Source organism: Sciurus vulgaris (assembly GCF_902686455.1).
Source record: "Sciurus vulgaris genome assembly, chromosome: 2".
NCBI classification, from domain to species: domain Eukaryota; kingdom Metazoa; phylum Chordata; class Mammalia; order Rodentia; family Sciuridae; genus Sciurus; species Sciurus vulgaris.
The window spans coordinates 115,869,751-115,886,492 of record NC_136462.1 but is presented as its reverse complement, the minus strand read 5'-3'; the positions used below and the strand labels follow the sequence as shown (position 1 = coordinate 115,886,492).

The 16,742-nt window shown below is 44.8% G+C and overlaps 1 protein-coding gene and 1 pseudogene across 2 annotated transcripts in view; both read right to left on the bottom strand.

Annotated features, from left to right (window-relative positions):
- Window positions 1-5,120: 5,120 nt before the first annotated feature.
- The window catches only part of NOX5 (NADPH oxidase 5), a gene marked incomplete at its 3' end in the record, with an annotated part of 49,275 nt that continues 37,653 nt past the window's right edge, over window positions 5,121-16,742 (bottom strand). Inside the window, 2 exon segments of the mRNA XM_079129700.1 lie at window positions 5,121-5,252; window positions 6,292-6,458. Coding sequence (XP_078985826.1) covers window positions 5,121-5,252; window positions 6,292-6,458 — 299 coding nt within the window.
- On the bottom strand, window positions 9,364-9,956 carry LOC306653703 (histone H1.0-like; annotated as a pseudogene). Its single transcript has one exon. The product of its transcript is annotated as a histone H1.0-like (transcript).

The following is a 16,742-nucleotide window of genomic DNA, read 5'->3' as shown; positions in this document are numbered from 1 at the left end:
ACCAGGTAAGGCAGCTGCCCTCGTTACCCTGTACTGCTGGGCCTGCCTGACACAGGGGTGATGGAATCTCTCACCCTTAAAGGGGAGCAGCAGAGAAGGTGGGGGTGGAAAGGGATGGAGGTTCAAAGCAGTCACACCAGTTCACCAACACTTTTGTTGACCCCCAGGCACTGGGGACACAAAGATGAACAAGATACCTGCCCTCAGGAACTTCACAGGCAAGTAAAGAAGTAAACAAAATTCCTTGCAATGCATGCCCTTGTAGAAGCAGGCACCCAGGACGGGACTTTGGGAGCAGGTGGTTTACTGGACAGTGAGAGAGATGGCAAGGGTGTCTTTACAGATGATGATGACATGTTGCAAAATCTCCATTGGTGGTGGGGAAGGGTGCTCCAGATGTCAGGTACTGCAGAGGCAAAGACTTGAGGGTGTGAGACTAGGAAGACACTCGGGGATGGTACTTAGAACAGGAAGAGCAAGATGGACTTTGGCAAGACATGAGAGGCAGGCAAGGGTCAGGTAACAGTACTGGTCATTTTGACAGTAGATCTTAATCAAATGCTTCATGAGGGAGGGTATGTGTGGCACACACAGGAACTGTATGACCACAGGAAGTGAGCCACCAACAGGACGATGTGTGATCAGACCCACCATAGTGTAGCAGAGATAAGAGCTGGAAGCAGCTGGAGACAGGGGCCCATCTGGTAGGCTGCAGCCACATTCCAAGCCAAAACCAGTTAAGGACCCACCAAGGCAGGAGCAAGCCAAGGTAGGACCAAGAGGGAGGGAATAGGTCTGCGGAGCACTTAGCACCCACATTGACAGGGCTTGGTGACTGACTGAAGGAGGAGGATCCGGGAGAAGAGAGGAGTCAGGGGTACCACTGGGGCCACCAGCTGAACCAGGACCCGATCAGTGGAGACACTGCAAGAACCTGGCAGGTGGTGGTGCAATTCTAGTCACTGGCGACAAAGACAAGGCATTCATTTCCTTCGAATGTTCTATATTTAAAGACAAGTTTAATCTATATTATCCAGCCACAGTCGGGTGATTCAGATAATTTTTTTTTTCTCCCCAAAGTGCACCGTTTCTCCCTGGTACAATAAAATTCGCCTTTCCTTCCCTCCCTCCCTCCCTCTCTCTTCCTTCTCCTTTCTCTAGCAGGCTATGCTCACCAACTAGATATTTAAAGATGGTGCTGTTTGTCCCTGGGTAGGATGGGGCAGCCCGGGTGAGTGCCTGCTGACTGGCTGGGAGGCTGGAAACTTCCCTGAGAATCAAGTCTCCTTTCAGTCATCTCTACTCTTCTTCTTGAGTATTTGCCCCCCTGGGATGGATTTTCACATAAAATAAATGTCTGAATTAATCTTATTTTCAAAAGGAGAGAGAGTCATCATATTGTAAAGACAGATCATAATCAATGTGTCAGGGAGGTTGGCTGGCGTGGGTATTTGTTTAGGGCAGGCCGAACCCCAGGGGTCTGGACCTGGTGAAGCCGGATGCCCTGGCCTCTTCCTCCCTCTGAAACAGCCTCAGGCCTTCATGGGGTCTTTTGTTTTCATACTTAGACCATTTAGGGCTGGCAGCTTTGCATAGTGAATAAGGGCACTGTGTCCAGGGACAGGCCCTCAGCTACAGGGACCGTCCCTTGGCAGATAACTGAAATGCTTCCACTTGAGATTTAACATTGGAGCTCGTAGATGACATTGCAGGCAAACTCTGCCTTTTGTTTTATTCTAATAAAAAACTACAAAACCCATACATGAGTACATAGGTAAAAAAAAAAAGTACAGTAACACATGAGTTATATATGAAGTGTCTGGTGTAAAAATTATACACTGGGAACATTATATGGGTAATATACAAATACGTGAGCCAGGTCGGGGGAACTTCACACACTCTCCACAGTTCCCACTGGGACTCTGCTGTGTCTTTCCAACACTCTTCCTGTGCATTTCTATTTATTCCCACATGATACACATACATTATTTATTTTTCATTGTATGAATAGGATCAGATCAAATTCTTGGTGCTTTTTTCTTTTATATGACATTCTATTTGGGGTTTCTTTTTAAAATATAAAACAATACACCCTTATCATAAATCCTCAAACTTTGTAGAGGGGTAAAGAGCAAAATAAAACAAAACGAAAATCAAAAACCAAGATCCTTTTCTTCCTGTCTCTCCATTCCTATGCCATAGAGCAAAGAGATAAACATATTTTTGTGTACCCTTTTAGAAATGACCATGCATGTACAAGCATTTAAACACATGTGTCCTTAATGTGTTCATTTCATAGATGAGAAAGTGAGAGCTCAGAGAGGCCAAATGATATATCCAAAGTCACACAGCAGCCTGTGGCAGAAGCAAATGTAGAAATTGGTGCCCTGACTTCCAGAAAGCCGTGACTTTTCCACTGTGCACATATAACCACACTGGACCTTGTCTACAAGGTTAGTGACACTTTGCAATATGGCCCGTGTCACCCTCCCCGCCCACGAATGCCCTGGGTTCTCAGTGTATTAATAGACTGCACTTGTGCTGGGCAGGGTGGGGCGGGCTCAGTTAATCATTTGTTTCTCTAAAACCTGCTGTCGCTGTCAGGGCTGTCGTCAGAGCAGAACAGCACTGGCAAAGTCATTCAGCCAGCTTGTGTTTGCACTTTTGTTCCCCAAATTACAATGACGCTTAGATGCAGAAAACAATCCCATTTCAGCCATCCCTTGCCCTGGTGGGAACTGACATCCAGTTCCAGCCATTCTTCCTCCCTAGTGCTAGATTTGGGGGCCACAGGCCCGACCTCGGGGAGCTCTGAGCTTGATGGAGGAGGTCAGGTGCACCCTGGGTAACTCTCCCTTTGTGGGCAGTTAGCTGATGCTCCCTCTCTCTTCTCTTGTCTTATCAGCCTTATCTGTCTTGGGCCCAGATGTGTCTACGGCATCGCCAACATCTGGCTGAAAGAAGAGAAGTCAGTCGGCTGTAAGGATGCATTTGTTTCTTGTTGACAACATCCCATCTGGACACCTGCGAAACATTCAGGTGGACACGCTCAGCATGCTGGCCACTTGTGTATTTGTTCTTGCCACCTAAGTTCACATGTCCGCTGAGGGCAGAGCCTGGACCTATGTACGAGCTGTCCGCAAGTCAGACCTGTTCAACTCCACTCAACCTTGCAGATGGACCTTCTGTTGGGAGGAGAAAAGAGGGAAGCACGGAACTGGACCTTGGGAACAGGAGGAGGTGGGTGGTGGGGGTGAGGGAGGCAGGGGCAGAGTGAGGTGCCAGCAGTGGCAGAAACTGATCTTGAAAATGAACCTCTGCTGACTTCACTGTGCTGCCTGGGACTGAGCTGGAAGCGTTGTCTCCAGAGGGGAGCTTCGCAGTGGGGTGGGGTCCTTCCTGTTCCTTCCTGTGGTTCCCTCACCCGCAGGAACCAGGCTCGCTTTCCTGTGCAACAGGCCCTCACCACAGATCTCCGGTTCTGCAGCGCCCTCTCGCGGGCAACTGGAGTCTGGCTGGAGAGAATACAGGACTCGGGCACACGGTCAGGGCTGAGTTTAGAATCTTGTTTAAGATCCTCCATCTTCTCCCACCACTGCCTTAAAAATTTTTTTTTGAAATCTACTCAAACAGCTGGCTGTGTGCATCTATGTGTTTGTGCCAGGTGGAAATTTGCTCTAAGAGAGCAAATCACTGAGAACTACAGCTCAAGTGTGTTCTGAGACAGGACAAAGTGTAAAACGGTGATGTGTGTGTGTGTGTATGTGTGTGTGTGTGTGAAATCCTGTGCTAGAGTGACGCTGCCAAGATTTCAAATGATTTTGGTACATCCTCTACACACTCCAGTCCCAAGTCAGGCCGCCCTCCTTCAAAGGCTTCTGAGCCCCAGAGAGGGACAGGGTTTCCTTCCAGCCTTCCCAGGCCTGATGCAGAAGGCTGGAGCGGACTGTGCAGAAGGAAGTGGGTTCCAAGCGTGTGTGGCCTCAGGATGGCAGAGCCTAGGTCTGCGATTGGTCCATCAGTCGGGTGCCTGCCCGAGCTTGCTCGTGATCCAGCATGACCTGGCGAAAAGGCCCCAGCAAAGGTCTCCAGCCAGGCTCACTCCCAGTCCACCTTCACCCTCAACAAAACTGTGACCTGGAGATGTCATCAGCTCATTTTACAGAGGAAGAAACAGACATGGAGCGGTTGCCAGGGCCACAGAGCTGGGATGGCTCCGCTTCATTCCCAGGCACACGGCCCCTCGTGATCCCACAGACATACAAGAAGATGTCTCCATCTTCCCTCTGTACTGATCAGTGGTCCGAGAGAAGAGAGGGGCTGGCACGTGCAGCAAGGAGAGGCCCTGAGGCACACACCAGGAGAGGGAGGAGGGGAGAGGGAGTGAGGGGCGAGACAAAGATTCAGAGAGGTAGGGAAATACTCCATCCAACTCTCCCCGTGGGACTGGATTCTAGGGAAGAGACACGTTCCAGGTTTCATTCCCAGACCTTCCAGATCAGAACTTCTGGGAGAGGGACCAAGGAATCTACATCTTAAGTTTCTTTGAGTGACGAAGTATGTCAATATCTGTATCTTACTTTGAAATGCATCAATGAAAGGAGATGCATTGGTGGATGGGTAAAGGGAGAGACTGATGGGTCAGACATGGTAAAGAAAACGCAGCAAAATGGTAACCAAGGAGTCAGAAGGTGGGTCACACTGTCCACTGCACAGTCCTTTTAACTTTCTGTAGTCTGAAAATTGCATCATAGGATGTGAGGGGAAGATCTCCCAAGTGAGAGGGCTGAGTAGATAGGCTGGGGACCACTATGGGAGGCAGAAGTCTCCCTCAGAAGACTTTTGGAGGAGCAGTTGCCCTGGAGGCCCCTCCCTTCCTCATCACTCCAGCCTCCAGCCTCATCTCCTCAGCCTCATGCAATCCCAGAATGCACAGCAGACTTGGGTGCTGCAGTCTGCCCCTTTGGGTCCTCCTCTGTGTTGACCAGGATGCAGTGGTCCCTGGGCTTTGTCCTGTTGGACCGGTGGTCTGAGGCTGGCCCACATGAGGGCAGCCCATGTCACCCATGTGACAAAGCCAGTCGCAGAGTGGATGAGGGGCAGAGCGCAGAGAGCTGTAGCTAGAAGTTCTCTTGGAAGAACCTGAAGCCAAACTGCTCACAGTGGCACTTCAGAACCTTGGCCAGAGCTGGGGAACCGCAGAAGAAGACCTGCACCTTGCCCTTCTTTGCAGCGGCCACTTTCTGGAACACCTGGAGTCAGAGGGTCGAAGAGAACAGAAGGAGGGGTGCTGCACCCACCTGGAGACAGCAAGGAGCAGCCCGTTCTACACAGAAGGTTGAGGAACTCCCTGGCACAGCGGCTGGGCTTCAGGGTGGGGCCCAGCACTCGGCCATTCACTCAGGATTCAACTTGTAACATGGCCCAGAAACCCAGGCAGGGGCAGGGGCTAGAATCAAGTAAGACCCAGGCCCTCCGCTCAAGAACCCACTTCTGTGGGAGGAACACGCTAAAAGTGATGCATAGTTGGCACACAATGAGACGCTGTGCCCGCTGCTGCAGGAGCCCCTGGGCACACTGAACCCTGTGCTGGCCGTGTGCCATGATCTAGATGCCTCTTTCTTGAAGTCAGTTATTTTCCCACAGTAAGGACCCTTTTGCACCCAAAATTCTGTTTATAAACTGCCTTTTGAAGAAAGTCCCCTCTGACACCCCCTCTCACGTACTGCCCCTCAGCCCTCATGACCTGGTGCAAGTCTACAGAAGGTTTAGAAGCCGTACTGTGTGGACCACCACCTGCAAAGACTGTGCCCCAATTTTTCAGGGAAAAAAATAATTATTAAATATACTAACATGTAACATTATAACAATAATAATAAAACCAGTCTGAGAAGTAAAGTGAAAAGATCACGAACTACTTCTCATCTATGGGCCTCAGTTTCCCCCATTTATGACAGGATAGGATAAGACTTAATACTTCCCCAGGACTCTGACCTCTTGGTTGTTCTGGCTTTGGTTCATAGGACTTAAGACCCGAGAAGCCTTGGAGGGCAGGCAGACCAACTTCCTCTTAACCAGATGGGGAGACAGGCTAAGAATGGCACAAAGCAAACTAGGGATGGAGCAGAACGAGGGTCGCCTGGCTACCCTTCCCGCCCCGAGACCTCATCTGAACTCTGGATGCTAACCTCATACTTTGCCCCGGCAGCTTAACCCTGATCCCCCTTCTGCTGTCTCAGACTCTCAGCCTCACTGGCCCCTGCAGGCGGTGGGGTTCCAGCTAGCCTTTACCTGGCTCCAGTCGGGCCGCCCAGGCTGGGTACGTGTCTGGAGACCCATAATAGAGTCCTTGTTCTCCTTCTTGGCTAGGAGGTCGAGGGCCATCTGCAGGCCAATGGCCTTCATGTCATTCTTGCCCAGCACAGAAGTCATGTACATGTGCAGCTCCAGGAAGCGGTCTGCGGGTGAGAGAAGAGGCTGGGGCCCAAGGGCTAGCACCCATGTTGGGGACAGGATGCTGGCCACGACTTCACCCTGGGGCTTGAGGAACACCAAGAGGTGTGGGAATTCACACCTTCAGCCAACCATGTTTGCCCAGGATTCGCCTCGTGAGTGATGCTGTAGAGAGAAAAGACGGCCCACTACTGGAGCTGGGCCTGTACACGCACGGCGAACACAGTTAATTTATGTCCAAGGCCTCGTGTGAGCCTCACAACCACCCTAAGGACTAGACCTTACATTTATAGGAGGGAAATGACTCCCAGAACGGTCCTTGGGCTCCAGAGCTCACGTGGTCGCACCGCTCACCGTCTGCCCTCAGTCTGCCTGGGGACACAAGTCATGCCCACATGAAAAGGTGACTTAGGCCAAAGGATCAAGGGTCGAGTGAACAGCTCAGATGGAAAGTGCTACTCGTGTCCAGGGAAGGACTGGGCTGACGGAGCTGCTCCGGGGAGGGGCACCACTGGTTAGGTCTTGGGAGAGGGGCGAGGCTCAGAAGGGAGGTAAAAGGAAGTCGTCCTAAGGGGACTTGCATGAGCAAAGAACGAGGGGCTGGAGCAAACGTGAAATTTGGGGGACAAGTGGGACTGGCTGGCTGGAGCAGAGGAGGTGGGACCAGAGACGCAGAGGCCAGAGGGTGAAGGGTCTTGAATGCTCCGCTGGGAACTGGCGGAAGCTCGAGGGCACCTGAGCGGAGCGCCACCTGGTGAAACAGCTCTCTGGCAGTGGTGTCGGGGGACTGAAGGGGAGTGGACTGGCATCGGGAGGCCCATTAGACCAGCACAGCCGCTCTGCTGTGCTGAAGGGTCCAGGGCACGGAGACGTGGTTTGCTGGGGCCTCGGGCAACTGGAGCTCCCAGGTGGGCACCTCTGCGTTCAAGCAGCTTCTCGTTTACTGGGTTGTGACACAATGTTACCGTTTTCTCTGCGTGTGCCATCATGAGGAAAAGATGGTGAGCACTGCTAGAGCTGTGCCTCATTCAGGCCAGGGTGACGGGGCCCCGAGAGCTGATAGTCACCCCATCCGTCCCCTCCCCACCCTATGCCTCCACTGAAGAGTCCTACCATACCAACTCGCTCTGTTGTTCCATGTGCCACCATGAGCCCAGCTTTCAAATGCTTAAGGTCTCTGTCGCTGTCAAAATGGAAGCAGGCCTAGGAGGCATGACACGTTTGTGTCACATGTCACTTGACTCTGAGTAGTGCTGGGTGGCCTTCAAGGGAGGGAGATGCATTCTAAGGGGTGGCCCACTGAGAGGACCCTGGCCCTTCCTACACTGGCCTCAGAGTCACTGTGCCCCAGGGGGGGAGAGTGGAGAGGAGACTTCATGGCCTAAAGGGAAAAGGAGCTGTGGGGGTGCCCTGGGGGCTCGCGTCCCTCCAAGCAGCTGTGTTTGTCTTCCCGCTTCCTAATAAATCACCTAAAGGAAGGAAAAAACCTATGTGCACAAATCCATTCATTTTAGATTTATTTATGAGAGTGGAGAATTAGGAATAAGTGAAAGGTTTAGTAACAGGAGCTTGGTCAAATTATTTATGGCATAACCGCTAATTGCATCGTTCATTATTTAGCCATGAAAGACTTCTGATTTTTTTGAGGTAGTGATTGAACTCAGGGGCATTTCCCACTGAGCTACATCCCCATCCTTTTTCCTCCCCTTTTCCAATTTTATTTTAAAGTTTTAAAATGACAACGACAGCAATTTTTTTCCTGGGTCAAATAACACTTGTTTTAAAAAAAGGCAGGGAGATATGCAAATGTGTGAAGTTCTATTTCATTAAAAATAAGAAAAAAACTTTACTGTTCTTATCTCCCAGCTCCTGGTGTGAAACGTTAAGGACTGGCCCTAGACAGGCACACATCCACACACACACAAGCACACAGGCCTAGCTCTCCAAACTGCTTAGCAGACTCCAGACGTGCTGCAGCATGTCTTACGGTCTTCTTCCTCCCCGTCTACCACTCCTCAAAAAAGACTCAGCAGTAAAGAGAGGTCGGGAGGTTTTTAAGTGACTCACGGTGGGGCTGGAGCCCCACAGACCAAGCAAAGCATGTCTTGTACAGAAAGAAAAACAACAAAAAGTCCTCTTAGGATACAATTTATCGATTATGTGGAAAAACCCAAATGAGGCACCTGGCTGACCAACTCCCCACCCTTCCCCTAGTTTCCAGTTTACAGGAGACTTGGCTGAAGTCACAAAGACACCCCCAGCAGCTAGTTCCTAGCTGACAGGAGAAGCTTCGGTTTCTTCCAACCAGCTGTCACTTGGATGCACTCCCCTTCCCTAAGACAACAGAGAGACCACAGGGCAGACCAAGGAAGTGAGAGGAGACGGGCCTAGACCACCACTACTCCCCATCGGGAGGTCAGCCCGGGACGGTTTTGCTCTCTCCTGCTGCTGCTGCTCGCAGCTGCCTCCCTTTCCCACCGCCAAAGGTTCTGAACCTCTCAAACGGGGCCCATGACTGAAGGACACTCCTACCACCCTCACAGTTCCCGGGCTGCCCCTCATCTAGCCAGGACAAACAGCCTTGCCTGTTCTTCTTCACAGCAAACGAACCACCCGACAGACACCAGCCCACCCAAATCCCTGGCCCCGTGTAAGATCACCAGCAAATCAACAAAACAAAATACGATCACACCCTCGTCATTACACAGATGAGATCGCTGTCGCTGTCCCTGCACAACAGGTTAAGGAAACGGAATCATCCCACGGTTTCCAAGGAATCCAAATTCTGTCTCATATCAAGTCCCAATAGATGGGGCAAAGAGTTGCAGATAAAGATGGAGAAAGAAGAAAGGAGAAAAGTATTTTTAGCAAATGAAGAGGAAGGCATGTCCACAGGAAAAGGCTTCATTGTCACCTTTTGGCACTCTTGTCTTGGCTGGCCCTCTTGGCACCAGAGTTGGCTTTAGGATTCACTGATTTGGCTTTCTTGGACTTGGATGCCCTGACTGGTATGGCTTTGAACCCTGGGCTTTCTGGCTTCTTGGTGTGGCAGCTGGCTTCCTCTTGGCCTTCATGACGTGGGTGACTTTGGGCTTCTTGCTTGGGGCTTGGGACACAGCCTCCTCGGGTCTGAATGCCTTCTTTGGTGTGGCCACCTTCTTGACTTCCTTCTTGGTCTTCCTGAAGGTCACTGACCTCTGGGGTCATCGCTTTTGGCCAAATAGAAGGAACCTGAGGCACCCACCCCTTTGGTGTGCTTGAGGACTCTGGAGGTCACCAGGCGCTTGCTGGGCAACTTGGTCTGGGAGTCAGAGTTCTCATCTACCTTGTAGTGGCTCTTGATATACCTCTGGATGGACAGATTGGCACCAGGAGCCAGAGTGGTTCTTCTTGGCTTGGACGGCGGCCACACTGTGTCTGAGCATGTGGGGTGGTCTGTGGACTTCAGGAGGCCTGGCCCACTTGGGTTTGGCTGCAGGAATGGTTGTGGAGTTCTCAGACATGGTGGCCCCCTGGGCCTGCTGTTGAAGGTGCCTCCCAAAGGACCAGCCCTTGTCAGGCTGAGCAAAGCCTGCCTTGGGTCTGCTCTCAGGCCCTGATTAGCAGGCCAGACTAGAGTTTGACTGCTGGGGCTGAATGTGAGGAGTCACTCTCTGCCTCTCCCCCCGGCATGGGTCACAAGAGGGCTTGCCAGGCCCCCTGCATGGGTCTGTGCTCAGCTTTTTTGCCTGGCTCTGGCTCCAGCTCTGGCTCTGCCTACACTCTTCTGCCTTCTTTTTCCCAGCTCTGCATCTCCCCAGCCCTTTTTAATTTTTTATTTTGAGACAGGGTCTTGGTAGGTTGCTGAAGCTGGCCTCAAACTTCTTGTCTCAGCCCAAGTTGCTGGGATTACAGATGTGTATCACTACGCTTGGCTGATTCTACTACTATTATTGAGCATCTATAATTACTGAGGTGGATGACCAGGGAGAGAAAGAGACCTTTAGTAGAGGAAGACCTAATCTATGAGCATGAACAGCCATGCTTGTCTCTTTAGATGAACAAAACCTCCAGCATATACTTATACCAGATCAATCATAATGAAAACATAATCGATTTAAATATGACCAGATTCAAAGACCTACATTGATTTATGACTACACTGCTTAACCAGGAAGAAACATTCTGAACCACAAATATCAAATGATGAACATGAGATTTGACTTTCACAACGAAGCCTTGCCTGCACACCTGCACTTTTCTTCCGTCATATAGAGAAAGTCCTATATATAGTGAGAGAGCCCAGCCCAGGGTACATCACCGTCTTCTCTTTTCTGAGAAGTAAAGGTTATCTGCACCCTGGCTTTGGGGTGTGTATACCTTTGTTTTGCTGTCTTTTAATAAATATTTGTTTGTGCCTTGCTTTTGACAATGGTGAAGGTCAACGACCCACTCAGCCCTAGTTGAGATTCTACTGCTCCCTTGGAGGGACTTCCTTGGATCCCTTTCTGGTGACATTCTTTTAGTGACTGTAAAGGGACTATAAATCAAGGCACTAACTTTCCTTTCCTTTCCTTTTAGTTTTTGCCTTTTGGTTGCATGGCATTCTCTGCAAACCTAAATTCCCTTTGACCAAAAACAAATTGGGATATTCTCTGGAGGATTGAAGACGGTAGATTAGAGGAAGACTGCATTTCCAGCTGCTTCATGGCTCAGGATTCAAGAAAACAGGTGTGTACCTTCTCAGCACCCTGAGGGAAAAATGGAAAGGCCAATGGGGCAGACGGAGTGTCTGTCCATCCTCATTGACAGTTTTGACCACCTTAGTGGAGACCCTTCTTTTGTTTTTCATTAAGAATCTTTTTTTCCCTTTTGGGGGGAGGGGGTGTTCTTACTGTGCTGATTGGTTTGTGAATAGACATACAAATACATATTTTTTTCTCATTTTTAGCATTTTTAATGATTTTTAGCTACTTTTCCTTGTCTTTTGAGGGTTAGGGGATTTTGTTTGTTTATTTTGGTTTTCTTTTGTTTGCTTGTTTCTTTTCGTTCTCTTCCTCTCCTTCTACCAAATTCTCTTGCTCCCTATCTTCACTGTTTTTTCTATTTTTTTCTCCTTTTTTTAAAATCTTTTATAAGGGATTTTATTAAAGATTACTAAACCATATCTAAAGTAATATGCTACATTAATACATACCCATTTGGATTACTACACTGGAATTTGTATATTAATAATTCTGTTCTTATGTTTAAATTTTTTTAAGTGGTACTTTATTTTATTTATTTATTTTTTTCTTCCTTCTTTGTAGTCATTACTTGCTGCACCTCTTTTGCGTTCCCTGTTCACATTCTGAACATTCTAAACTTTCTTTTACCTTCCTATCCTATTTTACTTTTTCTTAACAAATTTCATTTTACCACCTTTTAGAACTATTTGCTTTATGTAACCCTTGTTCTACCATTGTTTTTGTTTGCAGCTACTAGTACTGTGTATGAATTGTTGACATTGTTTACTTTAATGCAAGATCTAGTTCATGGCTCTTTATTATTTTTGTTGTTGGCAATTGCTTCCCATCATTTTCTACTTTTGTGAAAATTAGTGTTGTAGAGGTCACAATAGGTACCAGGTATTTATTTTAATGCTGTATATTGTTTGATTCAGTTGTTACTGTTGATTGTTTCCCCCCTTTTCTGTGATGTGCTTGTAATTTACAGGGACACTACAAATTCACAGGGTATAGATTCTGCTGCTGAACAGTCAAGAGAGAATTCACCTTGCTCCACACACAAATTAATCACAATCAAATTTCTTTTCTTTGATTACAAAGAAGAGGCCACTTCACAGAAGAAGATATACAGGTGTTTAACAAATATATGAAAAAGTGCTCATCATCTCTAATAATCAGAGAAATGCAAATTAAAACCACCTAAGATTTCATATAATTCTAATTAGAATGGCTATTAACAAGAAAATAAGCAATAAGAAGTGTTGGTGTGGATGTGGGGAAAAAGGCACACTCATACATTGCTGGTGGAGTTGCAAATTGGTGCAGCCACTCTGGAAAGTAGTATGGAGCAGTATGGAGATAAACACATAAAACAATAGCTAGATTGTGAACCCAACCAAGATGCCCTTCAAATAATGAATGGATAAAGAAACCGTGGAATATACACAATGGAATATTACTCAGCCATAAAGAAGATTTAAAATTATGGCATTTGCTGGAAAATGGATGAAGTTGGAAAATATCATGCTAAGTGAAATAGGCCAAGCCCAAAAAACCAAAGGCCAAATGTTTTCTCTGATAAATGCATGACAATATATAACAAGAGGGGTGGTGGACGGAAGAGAAAAATGAAGGAATGTTGGATGGTGTAGAGGAAAATGGGGTGGGAGGGGGTTGGGGAAGGAAAGATAGTAGAATGAGAGAGACAGTATTACCCTATGTATATATATGATTACAAGAATGATGTGAATCTACATTGTGTACAACCATAGAAATGAAAAGTTGTACCCCATTTGTGTACAATGAATCAAAATGCAGTCTGTAAAAATAAAAAAAATGTAAATAAAAAAGACTTACTTCCCTAAGTAATAAAACCTAACAGATATAAGAAAATTATCTTGATAGATAAGAGATCAATGTTTCAGACTTTAATTCATATCAGTACATTAAAATTTAAATAAATTTTTAAAAAAGATGATATAAAGTTAAACAATATGAATTTTAAAAACCAAAAAAAAAAAAAAAAAAAAAAAGAAGAGGCAAAACACAAAGTAAGAACCAGACTCTATGTAGAAATGACTACATGGTGGTGGGTGGCAAGGCCTCAGGTCCCACTCATGGACATCTACTCCTGAAGCAAAAATAGAGAGAATTGACACAAAAGGTGTGGCTATCATACCTAATCTAGATTACTCTGGGACACTTGGGCAAGGGAAAGCAGTGCCCTATAAAGGCCCACACATGAGCTTGGGACAGAAATCCATATCAACAGATGCATAAAGCCCAACACAGGAAAACAAGAAATACGAAAAAAATTAAGGTAACAAAAAGCCTCCTAAAGTTCATAATTTGCTAGCAACTTACTCCAGATATTGAGGTGAATGAAATATCAGATAAATAATTCAAACAATGATTATAAAACTGTTTAATGAATTCCAACAGAACACAGAAAAAAAAGAATGAATTAAGGAAGTCAGTATAGGATATGAAGGAGAAATTCAATAAGTAGCTAGAGATTAAGAACAAAAATTTTGGAAATGAAAGCCACAATAAATTAAATAAAATGTTCAGTTGAAATCTTTCTAATAGGGTAGACAGAATCTCAGAGCTGGAAGACAAACTGATCAACCTTGAACATTCAAACAGTATTAAAGAGAACAAATAAGTTACCATGACCAAAATATACAAGAAAACTTGGACAACACCAAGTGAACAATTTAAGAATCACTGGAATTGAAGAGGATTGTTAGAGGCTAATTGCAAGGATAATCCATTCATGAAAATAACAACAGAAAAGTTTCCAAAATTTGAAAATGAGGTGAATATCCTGATACAGGAAGCATTCAGAACCCCAAATAGACAAGATCAAAAAAGAACCTCTCCATGACACATTATAATTAAAATGCCTAAGGTAAAGAATAAGGATAAAATTTTAAAAGCCTCAAGAGAAAGACATCAGGTCACATTTAGAGGCAAGTCAATCAGAATTATATCTGATTTCTCAGCACAAACTCTAAAATACAAATAGGCTTAGAATTATGTATTCCAATCCCTGAAAGAAAATAACTGACAACCAATATTCCTTATCCAGAAAAGCTATCCTTCAGAATAAAAAGAGAAATAAAAACTTTGCAATTTAAGCAGAAACTTAAAGAATTCATGACTATTAAGCCAGCACTACAGAAAATACTTAAAAGAAATACTTCACACAGAAGAAGCAAAAACAAACTCCAGAGCTGACAAGACAACAAATTTCACTTGAAGAGTAGCTAAGCAAATGAGAAACAGAACCAAATGAGAACAGGAGTTCAGAATGTACATAATTAAAATGATCAGGGAAGCAAACGATGAGATGAAAGAGCAAATGCAGGTATTGAATGATGAGATGAAAGAGCAAATGCAGGCATTGAATGATTGCACCAATCAACAGTTAAAAGAGCAAATACAGGAAGCAAAATATCATTTCAATAAAGAGTTAGAGATATTGAAAAAACAAACAAACAGAAATCCTTGAAATGAAGGAAACAATAAACCAAATTAAGAACTCCATAGAAAGCATAACCAATAGGATAGAACACCTGGAAGACAGAACCTCAGATATTGAAGACAAAATATTTAACCTTGAAAACAAAGTTGAACAAACAGAGAAGATGGTAAGAAATCATGAACAGAATCTCCAAGAACTATGGGATATCAGGAAAAGGCCAAATTTAAGAATTACTGGGATTGAGGAAGGCTTAGAGACACAAACCAAAGGAATGAACAACCTATTTAATGAAATAATATCAGAAAATTTCCCAAATCTGAAGAATGAAATGGAAAATCAAGTTCAAGAGGCTTATAGGACTCCAAAAACAAAATTACAACAGACCCACACCAAGGCACATTATAATGAAAATACCTAACATACAAAATAAAGACAGAATTGTAAAGGCTGTGAGAGAAAAGAACCAAATTACATTCGGGGGAAACCAATACGGATATCAGCAGATTTTTCAATCCAGACCCTAAAAGCTAGAAGGGCCTGGAACAACATTTTTCAAGCCCTGAAAGAAAATGAATGCCAACCAAGAATCTTATACCCAGCAAAACTTACCTTTGAATTTGACGATGAAATAAATTCCTTCCATGATAAACAAAAGCTAAAAGAATGTACAAAAAGAAAGCCAGCATTACAGAACATTCTCAGCAAAATATTCCATGAGGAAGAGATGAAAAACAAAGAAGCAAATCAGCAAAGGGAGGAATTATCCTAAAAGAATTGTCAAACAAAGGAGGAACCAAGTTGTGTCAATAAATAAATAAATAAATAAAATAAAATAAATGAACCAAATGACTGGGAATACAAATCATATCTCAATAATAACCCTGAATGTTAATGGCCTGAATTCATCAATCAAAAGACATAGACTGGCAGATCGGATTAAAAAGAAAGATCCAACAATAAGTTGCCTGCAAGAGATTCACCTCACAGAAAGAGATATCCAGACTAAAGGTGAAAGGATGGGGAAAAACATACCATGCACATGGACTCAGCAAAAAAGCTGGGGTATCCATCCTCATTTCAGATAATGTGGACTTCAAGCCAAAGTTAGTCAGAAGGGATAAAGGACATTTCATACTGCTTAAGGGAAGCATAAATCAGCAAGACATAACAATCATAAACATCTATGCCCCAAACAGTGGCTCATCCATGTATGTTAAACAAATCCTTCTCAATTTCAGAAACCAAATAGACCATAACACAATAATACTAGGTGATTTTAACACGCCTCTCTCACCACTGGACAGATCTTCCAAACAAAAATTGAACAAAGAAACCATAGATCTCAATAACACAATCAATAATTTAGACTTAACAGATTTATAGAATATACCATCCAACCAAGAGCGAATACACTTTCTTCTCAGCAGCACATGGATCCTTCTCTAAAATAGACCATATATTATGCCACAAAGCTAATGTTAGCAAATACAAGAAGATAGAGATACTACCTTGTATTCTATCAGATCATAATGGATTGAAATTAGAAATAAATGAAAGAGTAAAAAACAGAAACTACTCCAACACCTGGAGATTAATCAATATGCTATTATATGATGAATGGATAACAGAAGATATTAGGAAGGAAATTAAAAAATTCTTAGAGGTAAATGAGAACAAAGAAACATCATATCAAAATCTCTGGGACACTATGAAAGCAGTACTTAGAGGAAAATTTATTTCATGGAGCGCATTCAATAAAAGAAATAAAACTCAAAAAATAAATGACCTAACACTACAGCTCAAAGCCCTAGAAAAAGAAGAACAGACCAGCACCAAAAGTAGTGGAAGACAGGAAATAGTTAAACTCAGAGCTGAAATCAATGAAATTGAAACAAAAGAAACAATACAAAAAATTGACAAAATAAATAGTTGGTTCTTCGAAAAAAATAAACAAAATTGAAAAACCTTTAGCCACACTAACAAAGAGAAGACGAGAGAAAACCCAAATCACTAAAATTCGGAATGAACAAGGAAATATCACAACAGACACGATTGAAATACAAAACATAATTAGAAGCTATTTTGAAAATCTATAC